The sequence below is a fragment of the Bos grunniens genome, chromosome 1 (assembly GCF_055505025.1).
Source record: "Bos grunniens cultivar Pamir isolate PY7600 chromosome 1, Bosgru_T2T1.0, whole genome shotgun sequence".
Classification (NCBI taxonomy): domain Eukaryota; kingdom Metazoa; phylum Chordata; class Mammalia; order Artiodactyla; family Bovidae; genus Bos; species Bos grunniens.
The window spans coordinates 134,629,239-134,647,785 of record NC_141165.1 but is presented as its reverse complement, the minus strand read 5'-3'; the positions used below and the strand labels follow the sequence as shown (position 1 = coordinate 134,647,785).

Sequence of the window (18,547 nt, the reverse complement as noted above, 5' to 3'; positions counted from 1 at the left end):
ACCTCCAATAACACTTTTATCACTTTTAATTACTTTTAGTAATTAAAAAGTAAGTTTGAGGCCAGACTGTGTTGACATGAATGTACCATAGTAGAATGAGGTAATCTTTTTGATGTGATCTTTACTGAAGAAGTAACTTTCGGCAAGCTGGTTTCTGTTTGAGCCTCCATAACTTGATAAATGTTTAGAAACCATATCTGTAAACAAACCTCCATAAGGACTAGGGTTCTTTTTTTAAGGAAAAATTTTGCAAAAGTGGTCCACCTGAAACTTTGAGAGGTTCCATTTAGATATAACTAAAGATGACTTTTAAACAAGGAAAATTATTTATTATAGAGGAGAGGGTATGGTTATGTTTACAACAATAATTATGACTTTTTCACTTTTAAGCTTTAAAGCAAGCTACTCATTGAGTGTATGGTGAGACTATATACAAATGAAAACTTTGATCCAGAGATGTGTACAAATGCCACAGCACACAAATTTCAAAGTCTGCTTCAGTGTTTCTGCTTCAGTGGATTTGCTTTTCTTGGATACCCTTAAAAATTGCACTCATATAAATGAAACACTGTTATAATGGTAAGAAAAAATAAAATGATAGTTTAAAGTTCCCTGGGTGTTCTTTCAGTCTCTAGTTATTTATTCATCCGTTCACAATGCTTATTGAACACTAGGTTACAAGCTATTGAGTGTTTAGTTGAAATGTGTTATTTAGATGGCAGTAACAGAGAACAAAAAGACAAAAATTCCTGCTCTTATAAAGCTTAAAACCTAGAGGTGAGAGAAAGACAAAATACAAGCAAATACATTTTCTACTATGCAGGTAATTAATAAAAATTATGGGGAGGAAAGCACAGAAGGGATATTGTGATATAAAATAGGGTGGTTGAACAAGTCTTCATTGATGAGGTGACACTTGAGGAAAGACTTGCAGAAGTTGGGAGAACATAAGCCATATGGATATCTGGGAGAAAAATGCCCTAACTAGCGGGATCCCAGGGAAGGAGCATGTCTGATTGCCCAGGAATAGCAGAGTCAGGGCTGCTGGAATAGAATAGTGAAATGAGCTTTAGGAGGTTCTGAGATTAAAAAGATAAACAGGTTCAGGTCCTCCAAGGCTTTAAGCATATGTGCGTGCTAAACTGCTTCAGTTGTGTCTGACTCTTCGTGACCCCGTGGACTGTAGCTTGCCAAGCTCCTCTGTCTGTGGGATTCTCCAGGCAAGAATACTGGAGTGGGTTGCCATGCTCTCCTCCAGGGGATCTTTCTGACCCAGGAGGGAACCCACATCTCTTAATCTACCTGCATTGGCAGGTGGCTTATTTACCACTAGCACCACCTGGGAAGCCCTTAACAGGCCCTTGTAAAGACTTGGGATTTCACTCTGAGATGTGAACCTTTGGAGATTTGGGACATAAGACTGATATGATCTGACTCATATCTGTGAAACAAACAACTTGATGTATGTTGTGAACAGACAGTACAGGGACAGGCTGTTGGCAGGAAGACTCATAAGAAGACAATTTTGTGATTTGGACAAAGGGCAGCTGTGAAATTGATGAGTAGTGTTTGAATTCTGGGTTATTTGATATATTTTGAAGATAGAGCCAATGGGGATTTGATGATGAATTGGATGTGGAAAAAGAGAGAGGTCAAGGGTGATTGCAAGATATTTTTATCTAAGTAACTGGAAGAACAGTGTTGCCATGAGCTGAGATTAGATGTCAAAGAGGAGGGTCCACCTCTGGGGTTCAGAGGACAAGTTGGGCTGGAGATATAAACTTGGAGTAAAGGTAACTAAAGTCAAGAGACTGGATGACAATACCTAGCCAAAAAAAAAAAAAAAGAAGCAGTCCAAGATCTTTAGGATCAAAGAGGAATAATTTAGTTTACCTACTCATCTAAACCTGGTATACACACAAAGCTCCAATCTGCAGCATCTGTATCATACACACATTCATAGGACTATCAATCCTTTAAAATAATTCAAGGTTGAAACTACAAAATCCTGAGCTATTAGATTCTAAAGTATTCATGTCTCTGTAGTTCATTCCAGCTCTCAACATTAGCAACTTGGACACAAGGCAGCTTTCAGTAATTCTAGCTGCTTATTTTTAAATGACTCATTACTATTATTTCTTTCTTACTTTCAATCTTCTCTTTGCAACTGTTGGGGGTAGATTAGGTTAATTTTCTTTAATCACTGCTCATTTTAGTTACTTATAAAAAGGAAAAATAAGTATAATATAACAATTCAGAGTCAGAGTTTTATTATTTTTTTGTCTCTTTCACTTTCTCATATTCTTTCCTCTCTCCTTCCGCCTCTCCCTTCCTTCCTCTCGTTTTTCTAAATAGATTCATTTGGGGGATATTTTTAGCACTTACACACACAAATCAGAGTAGATTTCTTCTGGTAGAATTTGACTAGAAATTACTAAGACTTACTATGTTTCCCAAACTAAGTCACATACATCTCACTTAAAAACTTCGACACAACCATGTAACTTATAGTTTAAAATTTGGAAACCACTAAGTACATTTTATATCCATCATAACATATAGATCCTTTTTTATAGGATACATTTTAAATGCTAAAAATGTAATTAATTAGTCTGTAATCCCCAAGAGTCGAGTATCGTCCTAATACTCACCTATCATTTTGCACCAGGATTTGGTCTTTCAGTACAGTTCTGGAGTTGATTACACTGACTTGCTTTAAAGCATGAGCTGGGAAGAAGATGGTGAGTGCTTTTATATCCATAAAGGCAACCAATGCACAAAATAGAAATATCATGAAAGATTATACAAATCATTCTTTGTGTTTTGGATTCGCAGGTATACTGGGAGCCCTTCCATTTCCCCCAGTATTTCCCCCTCATCTAAAATGCCCTGTAATGTCTTGATAAAACTAAAATTCTATAATGAAAAAGCCTACAGAAAATTCTTTTTTAGACATTAGAGAGAGTGCTAAGTTGTTTTGGATCTTCCACAGAAGGGTTTAATATTTGCCAAAGTGGAATGATTTTCTTTATTTAAAAGAAACATGGAATATCATCAAGTCTTATTATTGTAAAATGCTATTATGGTGAAAATTGTTAAGGAAATACAATGTAAATTCCCCAAATCTCTGTCTTGTTCTTACTAATTTCAGTAATATTAATAACAGCTTCCTATCTGTCAGCAATATTCTAAATGTTTTACATATTTTAACTCTAATGTTTCAAAATAACCCTGTGAGGAAGATCCTACATTATCCTTATTTTACAGATAAAAAGTACAGAGAAAGCAGGTTACACAAATCAAAGCAGGTTACACAAATCAAAGTCACACATCTAGAACTACAAGAATAAGGTTCAAGTTGTGTGTGTATGAATGTGCACTCAATCGTGTCCAACTCTTTAACACTCAATGGACTGTAGCCTGCCAGGCTCCTCTGTCCATGGGATTTCCCAGGCAGTAATACTGGAGGGAGTTGCCCCTTCCTTCTCTAGAGGATCATCCTAACCCAGGTATCTGTCCCTTGTCTCTTGCATCTCCTAAACTCCAGGCAGGTTTTTTATGAGCTGAGCCACTGAAGAAGCCCTGAGGTTCAAACTTCTGTTAGTGAATTCCATGGGAAACATCTCAGAGTTCGGCAGATTTTTGTCTTTTTTTTCACAGTATAATACTTGAATTTCAGACTTCTTATTTTTAAAAGGAAGAAATTGGAGATTTCTGAGCTCTCTACATGCGTTCTATGCTTTTTGTTTCTAGAAGTAAACATTTGGCCCTTAAAGGAAGCATCTGATTTGCATCAAGTGTCTCTGTGAAACACAGGATTCTATGTCTCACAGAATGAAAATTTGGGGATGTTGTAGCCTCTTCTGCCTAGGGCACATTTTCATCTTCATAGCTGATAATGATAAACATTTACATTTATGTATTTACAATTTACAGAATATGTTCACATACATTGTACAATTTGAGCATCAGAATGACCTGATAAGATAAAGAGAATAAAATAGGTAAGCTTATCCATATTTTTCAGGGAAAAGTAAAATTCAGGACAAGTGACTTGCCTAAAGCCCAAAGTTGTCAAAGAGACAAAGAGGGAGGGGGAGAGAGAGAGAGAGAGAGAGAAAGATTGACACACTCCTTCCTGTCTTTCATTCTAAGTCAGTGGGCTTGTTCCTACAAATTTGATATAATGTATAAGAGCTTGATTGGCCTCTGGCATGAAACAGAGGCAGCGAAGGATTTAAATTCTGCAATTTATCACCTGTCTTAACTTGTGCAAGATACATATTCTTTTTGTAAAATCAGGACCATGCAGCCTCAGGAGGTTTTGGGAGAGATTTAAGCAAAACATTTGTGAATATACTGACAAAATTAATACCCAAGATATCCTAGCTATCATAAGTATTATTAGTATGGATAAGAGCCTAAACTTCTAAATATAAATATGTAAATTCACCTTTGTATTTCACATCTTTTTTGATAAAGTCTTCTCTAACTCTTGATTGATTCTGTTTTATAATATTCCCATGAGGTGACACTTGTAGATTTTTCAGAGCTGGATGGATTTTTAGAGATCTGATGTATCCAAGCCAAATAATAATATAAATTCTACTTGAAAGAAAGTGAAAGTCGCTCAGTTGTGTCCAACTCTTCGTGACCCCATGGACTATACAGTCTATGGAATTCTCCAGGCCAGAATATTGGAGTGGGTAGCCTTTCCCTTCTCTAGGGGATCTTCCCAACCCAGGGATTGAACCCAGGTCTCCCACATTGCAGGCAGTTTCTTTACCAGCTGATTCACAAGGGAAGTCCAAGAATATTGGAGTGGGTAGCCTATCCCTTCTCCAGTGGATCTTCTTGTCTCAGGATTGAACTGGGGTCTCCTGCATTGCAGGCAGATTCTTTCACCAGCTGAGCTATGAGGGAAGCCCATAGATTCTACTTATCTGTCATCAGCTCTGGTAGTGAGAGGGTGAATGATAGGAAAAGAAGAACAAGTGTGTGAGTCATCAGCAGGGAGGAAAGGCAGAGCAGGGACATAGTACAGGACTGGACACAGCTGGCCCAAGTCCAAGGGAAATAACTGCAGGAATGTGACACTAACTGTAACTAGATTTGAAGTTGTTTGGTGGGATGTTTTATTATCAATTTTATATCAGTTAATCTATTTTTTGCCCTGTTCTGTGTAATCAGTAATAAAATGACAATATATATGGCTGACCTTTTACATATATCTATCTAGCATTATCATGAGTAATATTTTGCCTGCTTTTTAAAAGCTTTCATATATTTTTTACTCAGCATCCAAAAAATCAAAATCCCAGAAATATTCACTTTAGAAAACATATTCTATTTCCAGTATAAAAATGATCTCTACTCACCACCTTTCTGAATTGTAACAGAGAAGACACGATACTGAAGTAATTAGAAAACAGTTCCATTTACATTTTTCTAATTATGGCAAATTTCTGATGGTGAAATTGTAACATCTATTAATGTCAGCCCAGCTTCAAGAAAATTTTCCACTTGTTACCGCAGAGGACTGGTGTACTTAAGTTTTATCAGTGCTGGGAAGGAATGATGTTTTTTTCCAAAACTGGAGACTTAAACAAGAGCCACAGCTTTCAAAAGTGTGTTCCATATTTTATGGTAAAGTAAATATTGAACTTAAAACTTACATATTACCTGCTTTTAAAGCTGTATTTCCCAAGGTAATGTAACTTATATTTCATGTGATCTTTAAAATAAATAGCAATACTGGCTCATAGCAATAAATAGCAATACTGGCTCATTACAAATCATTCCATTAACTCTGAAGAGACATACTTTTGGTAGAAGCAATGGAGGCAGATTCATCTGTTTAACAGTTATGGCGTGCCTAGCATGAGGCTACCTAAGTGCTAGGGACAGAGACAATAACAGACTGCATCCTCATTCTAGCCCCTGACCAAGTAGGCAAGGGCTCATTTCCAAAATTGCTAGCCCTTAAGAAAAGATAAGGTGCTTCTCTTACTAAGAATGACCACAGCCATCTGATGATGCATCAGATATTTCTGAATGCATCTACATGTAGAACATTTCAATTTGAGAAAGGAGTGTAAACAAGGAATAAAAAAAAAAGTAGTGCATACCTAATGTATTAGCGTAGAAAAAAAATCAGCAAAATGGCTTTGTTTTTTTTTTATTTCATGGCATTCAACTACTAAATTGCACTGATCCTATTATGAACTGGTTTCATATCTTTCTGACTTTTACATCCAGGTAAAATGTAAAGTGAATTAATAGATAACAGTTCATGCAGAAAATACTAAGACATAACTCTATGTTTCTTTTTAGCCTGGAATTTTGAAATAGTCCACTGATTTTATAGTCATTTCTCAGTGGTGTTCCAGAAAGGGATAGCACAAGGATCCCGATGGTGGTCTGTATGAGAAACCATCCATAGCTGGGAAGAGAGACGATGGCACATCCAGCTTTCCGAGTGAGAGAATGATCGGTCTCTAGAAATAAACCAATGCTAGATTTCAAACATCCTTGTGTCCTAATTACATAAAGATCAAACAGCTTCATTTATACAAACATCTTTGGATCTTAATTTAAAATGCTAACACTATAGAAATAAAAATTAGTAGTAAATAAACTCCGTTGTTGTTTTGTAAAAGTTAGACAACAATTATTCCCCTTTGTCATTCTTCAGATTTTCTTTTCGTTTGTCTCTCTCCCACAACATGCAATAATACATTTTGCAGATTTATTATTTATTTGATATGAATCTAATTTAAAAGAAAGCAGAATGTTTAGATTCATTATATTCTAAACTTGCAGTAGAGTTTATAAATTATCTAATCTCTTATTTCATAGATGAACAAACTGATCCTGGGGAATAACATTTTGCTTAAAAATCGTATGTGAGGTTGATTTTTAGCTGATGTGTCCCAAAGTATTTGTTTCTTTTCTAGAGAAAGGAAGATGTTCAGCTCCTGACTTAATAATCATGAATGAATAAAAATGCAGAGTAAGAAATCAGACAATCAATGGGCTTTCAGAATGGGTTAGCACACTGTATCTTAGGCTTATTTTTAATTGTGTCCTCACCTGTTTCTTGTTCACTGAAGGCCTGAAGCAAATTCGTGAGATTTTTGGTTTTAGCCAGAATTTCCTGGTATGTTCCCATTTGTGCTACTCTGCCACTTTCCATTACAACAATGAGATCCATCTGTGGTAGAAGTGTGAGGTTGTGTGTCACTAAAATTCGAGTCTGAAAAAGAGTATTTTATTCCTTGGGTTACAAAGGATGGTCAAAATGCCTATTTTAAAGAGAGCTTCAGGGCGTCTCTGGTGGCTCAGTGGTAAAGAATCCACCTGACCGTGTAGGGCACGGGTTCGATCCCTGGTCGGGGAAGAGCAACTAAGCCCATGTGCCGTAACTACTGAGCCTGTGATCTAGAGCTGGGGACCACAACTATTGCACTCACACGCCGCGACTACTAAAGCCTGATCACCCTAGAGTCTGTGCTCCACAAGAGAGGCCACCACAGTAAGAAGGCCCGTGCACTGCAGCTAGAGAAAAGACCGCACAGCGATGAAGGCCTAGCACAACTAAAAATAAATACAATTAAAAAAAAGAGAGCTGCAATCATTATTTTTTGTCTTTACTATTTTAGAGTATACTTCTTGGGAGGCACCCATTTAAAATAGCACATAAATATCTCACAGTGAATGATGATACACTACTTGACAGAAACAAAAAAAGTCAGCAAATGTTTTACCCCATTAGTTCAGGTAATCTTCATTCATTAAGAATGAATCAAATTTATGACAAATTAACAACAGTCTTATAACTGTCATTCTTGCGTCCTTTTCTGAAGGTCCTATACTGTTACAAGGGGCTTCCCAGGTGTTGCTACTGGTGAAGAACTGGCCTACCAATGCAGGAGATGCAACAGACCTGGGTTCAAGCCCTGGGAAGATCCCTTGGAGAAGGGCATGGCAACCCACTCTAGTGGGTTCTCTTGCCTGGAGAATCCCAAGAACAGAGAAGCCTGGCAGGCTACAGTCCATGGCATGGCAAAGAGTTGGACACAACTGAAGCAACTTAGCATGCATGCAGTGTTACAAAAACATGTTTAAGTTATAACACGTAGTCTTTATTTTTAAATCTTTCCATATTATTATATAATATACATTAAATTGAATGAGAAGATTTATCTTGGGTTCATTTCAATAAGTAAAGACATTTGTTTATACTTATTATAAATTATATTTATATATAATGTATATAATGTATATTAATGTATAATATATGTTTATATTTATTATAAATTATAAATATTTATTTTGCCATCTTATACATTTACTTTTTCCAGAATTCTCTGTATAAATAAATCTATAAGCACACAATGTGAATACATGCATATGGCTCTGCAGTCAGAGAGACTTTTAAAAATCTCTGCGGTTCTTGGGGTTTCCCTGGCGGCTCAGTGGTAAACAATCCACCTGCCAATGCAGGAGACATGGGTTGCATCCCTAATTCGGGAAGACCCCACATGCTGTGGAGCAGCTAAGCCTGTGCGTACCACAGCTACTGAGCCTGTGCCCTAGAGCTGAGAACCACAACCATTAGCTCATGTGCTGTAACTACGGAAACTCTGCCACAGAGCCTTTGCTCTGCAATAAGAGAAACCACCGTAATGAGAGGTCCGTGCACTGCAGCTAGAGAGTAGACCCTGCTCTCCACCACTAGAGAAAGCCTGCACAGCAGTGAAGACCCAGCACAGCCAAAAAAAAAAAAATTTCTGTGGTTCTTAAATTGGGCAAGCTATATCAAGTCATTATGAGTTCCAAGTTTCTTCATATATAAAACAGGAGTATTGATAACGCTTATCTCAGACTTGCTATAAGAACTAAATGAACTAATTTAGTGTCAAATTAGTCATATTTAACTATGTCAAATATGATATGCACTTGGTAAATATTAATTCCTTTTTCCTTTGTTCCTTCACAGAACAATTGGATTGTTATTAAGGTTATATTTAAAATATCTAATTTTAAGTAAAAAATAATAAATACTATTTTCCATAAAAGTGCTATACAACAAAATTCCATTTTTCCAAAAAAATGGTCAGCTAAACTTAAAACACTCATTTTGATGTGTAAATCACCTTTGAACACAGTATGAGTCAATGAGGTAATAATCACAGAAGTAGAGTAAACTTGTAAAGATTTTAAAATGTTCATTAAAGTCTGTGAAAGAGCAATACACCATCCCATTCTTTATGTGAAATTTGACTACTCTGCATCAACAAATAAAGTATTAGAATCTGGGGCCCAGTGCTACGTAGATTATTCTCCCCTTCCCTCACAAAAGCGTATGTGATGCTATGGCCACCTTGTTCCTTAACATGCCAGAGGATCCGATCACTTTTTCAAAAAGTTGCTTTGCAACATGAGCATCAACTGCAGACAAGGGATCATCTAGGAGGTAGATGTCAGCCCCACTGTAGACAGCTCTGGCCAGACACACTCGATGCTTCTGTCCACCACTTATATTCACACCCTGAAAATGAAGCAGGAGAAAAAAAAATAGGGAAAATGTGTAAATGTCAAAGAACATACGCATGCATGAGTGTGTGCTCAGTCGCTCCAGTCATGTCTGACTCTGCGACACTAAAGACTATTGCCTACCAGGCTCCTCTGTCCATGGGATTCTCCAGGCAAGGATACTGGAGTGGGTAGCCATTCCCTTCTATAGGGGACCGTTCTGACCCAGGGATCTAACCCAGGTCTCCTCCATTGGCAAGTAGGTTCTTTACCATGGAGCCAACTGGGAGGCCCCAAAGAACACATTAGTTATGTCCAAATTCTCTTCTGTAGCAGGGAAAGGTAATAACTCAGGATTGATAGTTCAACCTTTCTTTATCCTGAAATTCCAAAAGCCTCTATTTCCTAGTGCCATTAATTTGTGTAAATTAACAGATATATCTGCTTTCTCTTAATTGCTTGCTTTTAAAAAGTAGATACTAACAGTTATGGAGGAAAAAAATGTCCAATTCCTTACCTCTGAAAGGTTGTGCCTGTGGAATATTAAAGGAAACTTTTGGCTGTCATTTGTATACTGACACTGCTGATTATTTTTAAATTGACATATAGGAAATTGAGAATAATAGCTAAATTATCAAAGCAGTAATCAACATGTCTTATTTTCTTCTGTAGAAAGATTACTACAAGTCTTGTTGGCAAAAGTACAACTCTAAGAAGCAAGAATAAGGAATATACATCACTCTATGTGAGAATTAGAATCGACATGTACAGCCATGTATGGAGAATTATGTGGCCAGGCCCAATTTACTTGATTTATTTTATATTTAGTATTTACAGATCTGGTTTAAAAGCTCTCCATGCAGCACAGAACTTAACCAGTGCCCTATAATTGTAAAATGCCTTTGCTTCTTTGCCTTTCTCATCTTCCCTCTACTCAACAAATATCTCCTATATTCTGCTGCTGCTGCTGCTGCTGCTAAGTTGCTTCAGTCGTGTCCGACCTTGTGCGACCCCATAGATGGCAGCCCACCAGGCTCCCCTGTCCCTGGGATTCTCCAGGCAAGAACACTGGAGTGGGTTGCCATTTCCTTCTCCAATGCATTAAAGTGAAAAGTGAAAATGAAGTTGCTCAATCGTGTCTGACCCTCAGTGACCCCATGGACTGCAGCCTTCCAGGCTCCTCCATCCATGGGATTTTCCAGGCAAGAGTACTGGAGTGGGGTGCCATCGCCTTCTCCATATATTCTGAGAGCTGTTAAAGAATATGAAAGTGCTAGTCTCTCAGTCATGTCCGACTCTTTGCGACCCCACGGACTGTAGCCTGCTTTCCTCCGTGGAATTCCCCAGAAAGAATACTGAAGTATGTTGCCATTCCTTCTCCGGGTGGAGAGCTGTGCTAGCACTTGGGATTTAATGATAAATGAAACTGAGCCTCTGTCATGGGGAGGTCATATTTTAGCAAAGGAGCCAAGAGCAAAAAAAATATATACAAAGTAATATAATACATAAATACAACAAAGTAATATGATACATATATCTGTGAGTATGTGTGATTGTAACAGTCTCCAACTCATGGGTTTGTCATGAGCATTTAATGAGCTTAAAATATCTAGGATGAATCCAATACTGAGTACAGATATAACACACATTGGCTATCGTCACTCAATCACTTCTCTCTCTAATCCATCCTCTGACCTGTCATCGTGTATCCAGCAAAAATGTCATCTTGCTTAGAAATCTTGGATAGCCACATCTTTCTCTTCTCATTATTCATGAGCAACAGCAAATTCCTTAATAGAAATCCAAGACACTTAGATTTTGGCATTAACTCATCTTTCAACCACTCTCCCAATGCTGCCCTCAAGTGACTGACTGACAATCAGACTAGCCTGCCTTTTCCTATCTGCACAGAGAGTGTTCACTCTGCTTGGGTACCCACGCCCTCCCTTTGCAATTCAAAAGCTACACACTGCAAGTACTCTTTGAAATCAATCTTCTACCCAGAGTTTCAGGTAAAGCAATTCCTTCCCTCCCTTCTTGTCTTATAGTTTTCTGTTTACTCATCCATTGCTAGAAATAGCAATACTCATGTCAGCATCTCATTCTCCTACCCACTCCTACCTAGTTTATTCTTGCACTCCCAGCACATAGTGTCCAAATAAATACTGGTAAAGGCAATTGATAACATCACTGGCAGAGATCCAGTTGATTCCAATCCCTTGAAGACAAAGTGATAGCTTTCTTGCTCACCCTTATGTACTCCATTGTAGAAAACAGGCAAATAACAGATTAATAAATATTTGTGTTCAACTGAATTATGTCAAAGAAAAAGATAATAAAGGTGAAGAAAATCCTACATTCATTATCTTTGTCATCTCATTGTTTTAGTTGGTAGTCGAGTCTGACTCTTTGCGAACTCATGGACCATAAACAGCTGTAAACAGATTTCCTTCTGAAATACTCAATTACATTTGTAAGGTACATCATTAGATTGGGAGAAATTTAATTATAAAATATAAAAATCAGAATTTATAAGTGGTAATAACACTTAAGGACTATATTAAATCTATATTTCACATTTTGAATTTTCCACTTTAATTTTTTAGTTACATACGATTAGCTATTTCCATCTTCACAGGTGGCATTAGTGGTAAAGAACCTGCCTGCCAATGTAAGAGACATAAATGATGCTGGTTTGATCCCTGGATAGGGAAGATCCCCCAGAGAAGGGCATGGCAACATACTCCAGTATTGTTGCCTGGAGAATCCCATGGACAGAGGAGCCTGGTGGGCTACAGTAGGGTCGCAAAGAGTCAGACATGACTGAAGCAACTGAGCACGCATGCATGCGTTAGCTATTTCATATTATTAAAGATTGGCTTTATCAGCAAAACGCTCAACATGTATTAACAAGTTTGAAGAAGTCGCATTTCTGTATAATTTTAGCTATGGTGCTATTGCCTAGAGGGATAGTGAAGATGCCAGAAAAAACACAGAGGTTGCAAAAAATTAAATCTACTTAACACTTTGAAAACATACCCCCGCAGAATAACAGGTTATGAATAAAAACAATGTAAGTCTAGTTAAAAGGTAAGATCTACCTTGTCCTAGATTTTATATTTTATTGAAATATAGATGATTTACAACATTGTGTTAGTTTCAGATGTACAGCAAAGTGTACATCCTAGATTTTAAATACTGTCACTTTCTACAATTTCGTTTATAGTTTTCAATTTATATAACAAGACAAATAATAGGAGGCCAGGGTAAAAACGCTTAACAACGTTATGCTAACTCTCTTCTCAGAAATTCAAAACACTAAGGATTATTTACTTATCTTCATAGTATATATGAATTGTAGGCAGAGGCTGCTTTTGCATTCATGTTTAATTAATGGAGATTTTAGTCAAGGGTTGGGGATAATCTCTCGGGGTTCATTATTTGACTTGTGATATATTATTTTGTTTTGTTTTTAACTACAATACACTGGGTAGCATGATACCTATTCATTAACTCGATGAAAATAAATAGAACAAAGAATATGACCTCTGGGAAACAAGCTCCTCCTAAGGAAGCATGTGTGAGCATGGAACAGGTACATGATGACAGCATCGTCTCAGAGTGTTGTTGGAACCTGGTCTTGGTGCCGCCACTGGAGACGGGGGCTCTGCTGCTACTCTCCTAGGCTTGACTTCGTGCACAAGAGATTCACAAGAAACAAAACTACTACTCCCTCATTAGACAGTGAACAGCATTACACCAGAAACCAAGCAAAGCGTTGATGATCCACTTGGTGGGCTTTCACTCCCTGTATAGACACTAACAACAGAATTTCCTGCTGATTTTTAATCTGCTTTCCAAGTAGTCAATAAAAAATAATTATTCATCTTTAATACTGCCATCTCTTTCATAGGACTTCTACAATAACTTTTAAAAATTATGGTTGTGTAGCTCTTCAAGACCTCAGGAAAAGGGCTATAGATGTTTTATTAGTGTAGCTGACTGGAATGTTATTCCTACATAGGATAAAATATATTTTCCTTACTTTTTCTCCAATCTCAGTTTGATCTCCATTTGGTAACTGCTCCAAATCAGGAAGGAGAGCACAGGCTTCCAAAACTCTCTCATAAAGCTGCTTCTGCATGACAGAGCCGAAGAGAATGTTTTCTTGCAAAATGCAATTCTGAATCCAGGCCTGCTGGGAAACATAAGCCACGGAGCCCTAAAAAAGAAATAAATAAAAGAAATACTCTTAACAGGGGAAAAGGAGAACTTGCATGTGCCAGATAAAGGGAACATATTTGTCTGTGGTTTTGCTCCCCTTAAATTGAATTAAAAAAAAATAGATTATTTCTTAAATGTAAATATATTCCATATATATTTTAATCTTATGTCCTATTTTAATCTTATGTATTTTTATTAGAGGCCCCTTCAAATGAATTACTTTGTGTTTTTTATTTCCTTTCAAGTAGCTTCTACCAAGACTTCCCTGGTGGCTCAGACAGTAAAAGCATCTGCCTACAATGCAGGAGACCCAGGTTCGATCCCTGGGTCGGGAAGATCCCCTGGAGAAAGAAAAGGCAACCCATTTCCTTTCTATCAAAGGTCCCTGTGAGATTTTTGGCAGACACCGAGTTTACTAGTCAGCTCTTCCTACCTCACAAGGTACCATGAACTGAGTGGCTTAAACAATAGAATTTTTTTTTTTTCTCACAATTCTGAGATCAAGGTGTTGGCACATGTGAGGAGAGAGTAAATTAGCCAAGATGGTGTGTTCAGACTCTCTCACCCCACATTTTGTAAATAATGATTATGTAACAGCTGAGATCATTTATAGCACTGCACATGCACATCATGAGGTACTTGACTGGTCACAAGCTGTTTGTGCTGTAGGGATATGTGAGCTCCACCTAGAAAGTGGCGGCATTACTGCTATGTCACGGCTGTGTCTGTTGGGTCAGCCGTGAGAGGAGAGAAAATAGCGTGTCTACTGCCACGGCTGCTGTGCCAGCCAGGAGAGAATAAACATGTCTGCAGTTCCTACAGCTCTTTGCATCTTCTTCCAGCCTCTTAGCTTGCACCTTGCCTACCCTGGGTTAAACGAACAGTGTGCACAATGTGAATGGTAAGACAACTGGCATCATGACCAGGACAGCATGGTTGGTTTCTCCTAAGACCTATCTCCTTAGCTTGAAGATGGCTGTCTTCTCCCCAGTCTTCACATGGTCTTTCCTTTGTGTATGTGTCTTAATTTCTTCTCCTAAGATATCAGCCAAAGGGCCCACCCTATTAACCTTATTTTAACTTATGGCCCCCTTGAAGACCCTGTCTCCAAATACAATCACATTCTTAGGTATTGGGGGTTAGAACTTTGACATATGAATATGGGGAGAAGACAATTCGGCCCATAACACTGAAATTGGGGTGCAAGTTGTTTTGGAGGGATGAATTCCTGTGGACTTCTTATGGAAAGGAAATGGAGAAGCAGGATTGGATAGAGGGGCAGGTCACATGGTGACCCAGATCCAAGAAAGATTTGGTCAATCTTCCAGAGAGCTGTGGAAATGTATTACCCAGCAGAGGGATTCTGTTGTTAGGCTGAACTGGCCTGGCCTTTAAGGTTGGAGCCCAGCAGGCCATCACGAAGGTGCTAATGTGTTTGATGTACTCCCAAAGCTGGTGGCAAGCCCCCTAGAAGGGGGCTCTGGACACCACATTCCTTTGTCTTCCATGAACTCACTGCTCTTAAATTCATTTTCTGATAATCTGATGTCTTGACATTATTCCTGAATATCTCTGATGCATGAAATATTCTTTTAACTAACCTTTGTCTTCTAAAGGACTCCCAGTATTTGAACTAGAGACTCACGTTTCAATCTACCCCATGGACTCTAACCAAACACCAACTTGAGTATTCTGATTATTCCTCACTCTAACAATACTGCACATTTAAAGTACTTTCTGACATAGACCTGTAAATAACTACCAGTCTTTTGATTTCTACCAACTGCTTTCAAGAACAAAGATTAACTTTTAATTCTTCTTTGTTGAGCAAGTAAGACACAGAATGGATTTTGAGCCAAAATAATATAATTCGATCTGACTTGATCTTGAACACAAAAGTAATTGCTCTTGAACTACCTCGCTTAGTGAATAACCTTTGATTAGGATAGCATAATAAATCAGTCCTCAGGTGATGGAGATTCTGAATACTTGATATACATCAGGCAAGATAAGGAGAACAGAGGGTGAAGAACACAGGAAAGAAGAATGCAGAACAGGGGGAAACGGTGTATAATATAAAATAGGAACTAAATACTACATTGAGAAATATGGACTTGAGGTATTGGTGTAACAGGAGCTGAAAAAGAGTTGATAAATTTTCACAGAGATGTAAAACTTTCCATGTATTATCATTACATCTCACATACAAATGAAAATGTGTATTTGTTTCATTTCATTCTTAATAATATAACTACAATAGAAGTTTGGTTAATTCAAAAATGGACTCTAAATCTCTGATGTTCCATCAAAGAACACTGAATATTGGATATGCTGCATGAATGATGTCTGATATAAACCTTTGATACTGGGAATAGGGGATCTTAGAATTTGAACACTGTAATGATATGCATCAAACAATTGAGAATGTGAAACCTTGAGAAACAGAAAGATGTAAACAAAAGCACCTTATAAATACTAAATGTTAGGTTGGCCATGCCATTATTATGATTGAAAGTGAAAGCATCAGTCACTCAGTGGTGTCTGTCTTTTTGTGACCCCATCCATGGACTGTAGCCCTCCAGCCTCCTCTGTTCATGGAATTCTCCATGGAAGAATTCTGGAGTAGGTTGCCATTCCCTTCTCCAGGAGATCTTCCTAACACATGGATTGAATCTGGGTTTCCCACATTGCTGGCAGACTTTTTTTTTTACCATCAGAGCCACCAGGGAAGCCCATTACTATTAAATTAGAGATAATCAGATAATATAAATTTAGGATTAGACATGTTTTAGGAAATAACTGAGAGTATGGAATGTGGAATAATTCAGAATGTTAAATAATTAAAATCTTGCCACTGATCCAGACTAATAAGCTTCCTAAAGAACAAAGTGGCCAGTTATATAGACAGATAATATTGTCTCTCTTTCACATCCCTAGCTTAATATAAACAAAGTGAGTCCTCTCTACTTTATGATTAGTAATAGCAGTGTTATTGTTTCTATTATCACCATGAACACTTTCCTAACTATGAATCCTCAAAAGTATCAGAAATAATCTTTAAGTCTTACCACGAGCCCCTCAACAATCATAATGAAGATAACAATAACCATAAAAACTCTCAGGGAGCCAGCTGACTCTGTGCCAAGAACTAGTCTAGGTCTTCGCACATCATCTTATTCAATCTGATCCTTAAAATTTAAGTTTATTATTATCATGTATGTATCATGTGAAACTTAAAATTGATATTGGTTTCATCTTGATCAACTCCTAATCATTTTTCAAGATTAAATAAAAGGCTACCTATTTTGATTATTTTTTTAACTCTTAAAAGCAGAATTTGTTGCTTTTTATACTGTTTCATTTCAAAAATCAAAATATTTATTGTAAATGATCTTAGTATCTCCCTCACTTGACTATGAACTCTTTAATAAAAGTAGCATATCCTATTCATGTTTATTTCCTTGGTACTATGCCAGGCGCATAGTATATGCTCAATTGTTGCTTTGTGAAAATTAAAGAAACTGAATGAAAATAAAATCAATATGTCAATAAAATCATATATCCCACTATTATATTTTTAAAGGATACTTACTGGCCATGTGGGGCCACCCAAGATGGGTGGGTCATGGTGGAGAGATTTGACAGAATGTGGTCCACTGGAGAAGGGAATGGCAAACCACTTCAGTATTCTTGCCTTGAGAACCCCATGAACAGTATGAAAAGGCAAAAAGATAGGACACTGAAAGAGGAACTCCCCAGGTCAGTAGGTGCCCAATATGCTACTGGAGATCAGTGGAGAAATAACTCCAGAAAGAATGAAGGGATGGAGCCAAAGCAAAAACAACACCCAGTTGTGAATGGGACTGGTGATGGAAGCAGGGTTTGATGCTGTAAAGAGCAATATTGCATAGGAACCTGGAATGTTAGGTCCATGAATCAAGGCAAATTGGAAGTGGTCAAACAGGAGATGGCAAGAGTAAACATCGATATTCTAGGAATCAGTGAACTAAGATGGATTGAAATGGGTGAATTTAACTTAGATGACCATTATATCTACTACTGTGGACAGGAATCCCTCAGAAGAAATGGAGTAGCCATCATGGTCAACAAAAGAGTCTGAAATGCAGTCCTTGGATGCAATCTCAAAAATGACAGAATGATCTCTATAATCATTCAATATCACAGTAATCCAAGTCCATACCCCAAACAGTAACACTGAAGAAGCTGAAGTTGAGTGGTTCTATGAAGACCTAAAGACCTTCTAGAATTAACACCCAAAAAAGATGTCCTTTTCATTATAGGGGATTGGAATGCAAAAGTAGGAAGTCAAGAAACACCTGGAGTAACAGGCAAATTTGGCCTTGGAGTATGGGATGAAGCAGGGCAAAGGCTAATAGAGTTCTGCCAAGAGAACACACTGGTCATAGCAAACACCCTCTTCCAATAACACAAGAGAAGACTCTACACATGGACATCACCAGATGGTCAACACTGATACCAGATTGATTATATTCTTTGCAGCCAAAGATGGAGATGCTTTATACAGTCAGCAAAAACAAGACTGGTAGGTGACTGTGATTCAGATCATGAACTCCTTATTGCCAAATTCATTCTGAAATTGAAGAAAGTGGAGAAAATCACTACACCATTCAGGTATGACATAAATCAAATCCCCTATGACGATACAGTGGAAGTGAGAAATAGATTTAAGGGACTAGATCTGATAGACAGAGTGCCTGATGAACTATGGATGGAGGTTCGTGGACATTGTACAGGAGACACGAAT

General features: G+C 37.7%; 1 protein-coding gene across 4 annotated transcripts in view; it reads right to left on the bottom strand.

Moving 5' to 3' along the window:
- Window positions 1-18,547, bottom strand: part of LOC147380223 (multidrug resistance-associated protein 1-like) — a 96,202-nt gene that overhangs the window by 31,802 nt on the left and 45,853 nt on the right. For 3 of the 4 annotated variants that reach the window (XM_086411736.1, XM_086411703.1, XM_086411714.1), the window contains 4 exons: window positions 13,583-13,759; window positions 9,386-9,553; window positions 7,093-7,255; window positions 2,652-2,727 (listed from right to left, as the gene is read on the bottom strand). In XM_086411736.1, the coding sequence (XP_086267862.1) occupies window positions 2,652-2,727; window positions 7,093-7,255; window positions 9,386-9,553; window positions 13,583-13,759 (584 nt within the window). Of the gene's footprint in view, window positions 1-2,651; window positions 2,728-6,162; window positions 6,498-7,092; window positions 7,256-9,385; window positions 9,554-13,582; window positions 13,760-18,547 lie in introns of those variants that run through there. The other variant, XM_086411725.1, reaches the window with a different exon arrangement.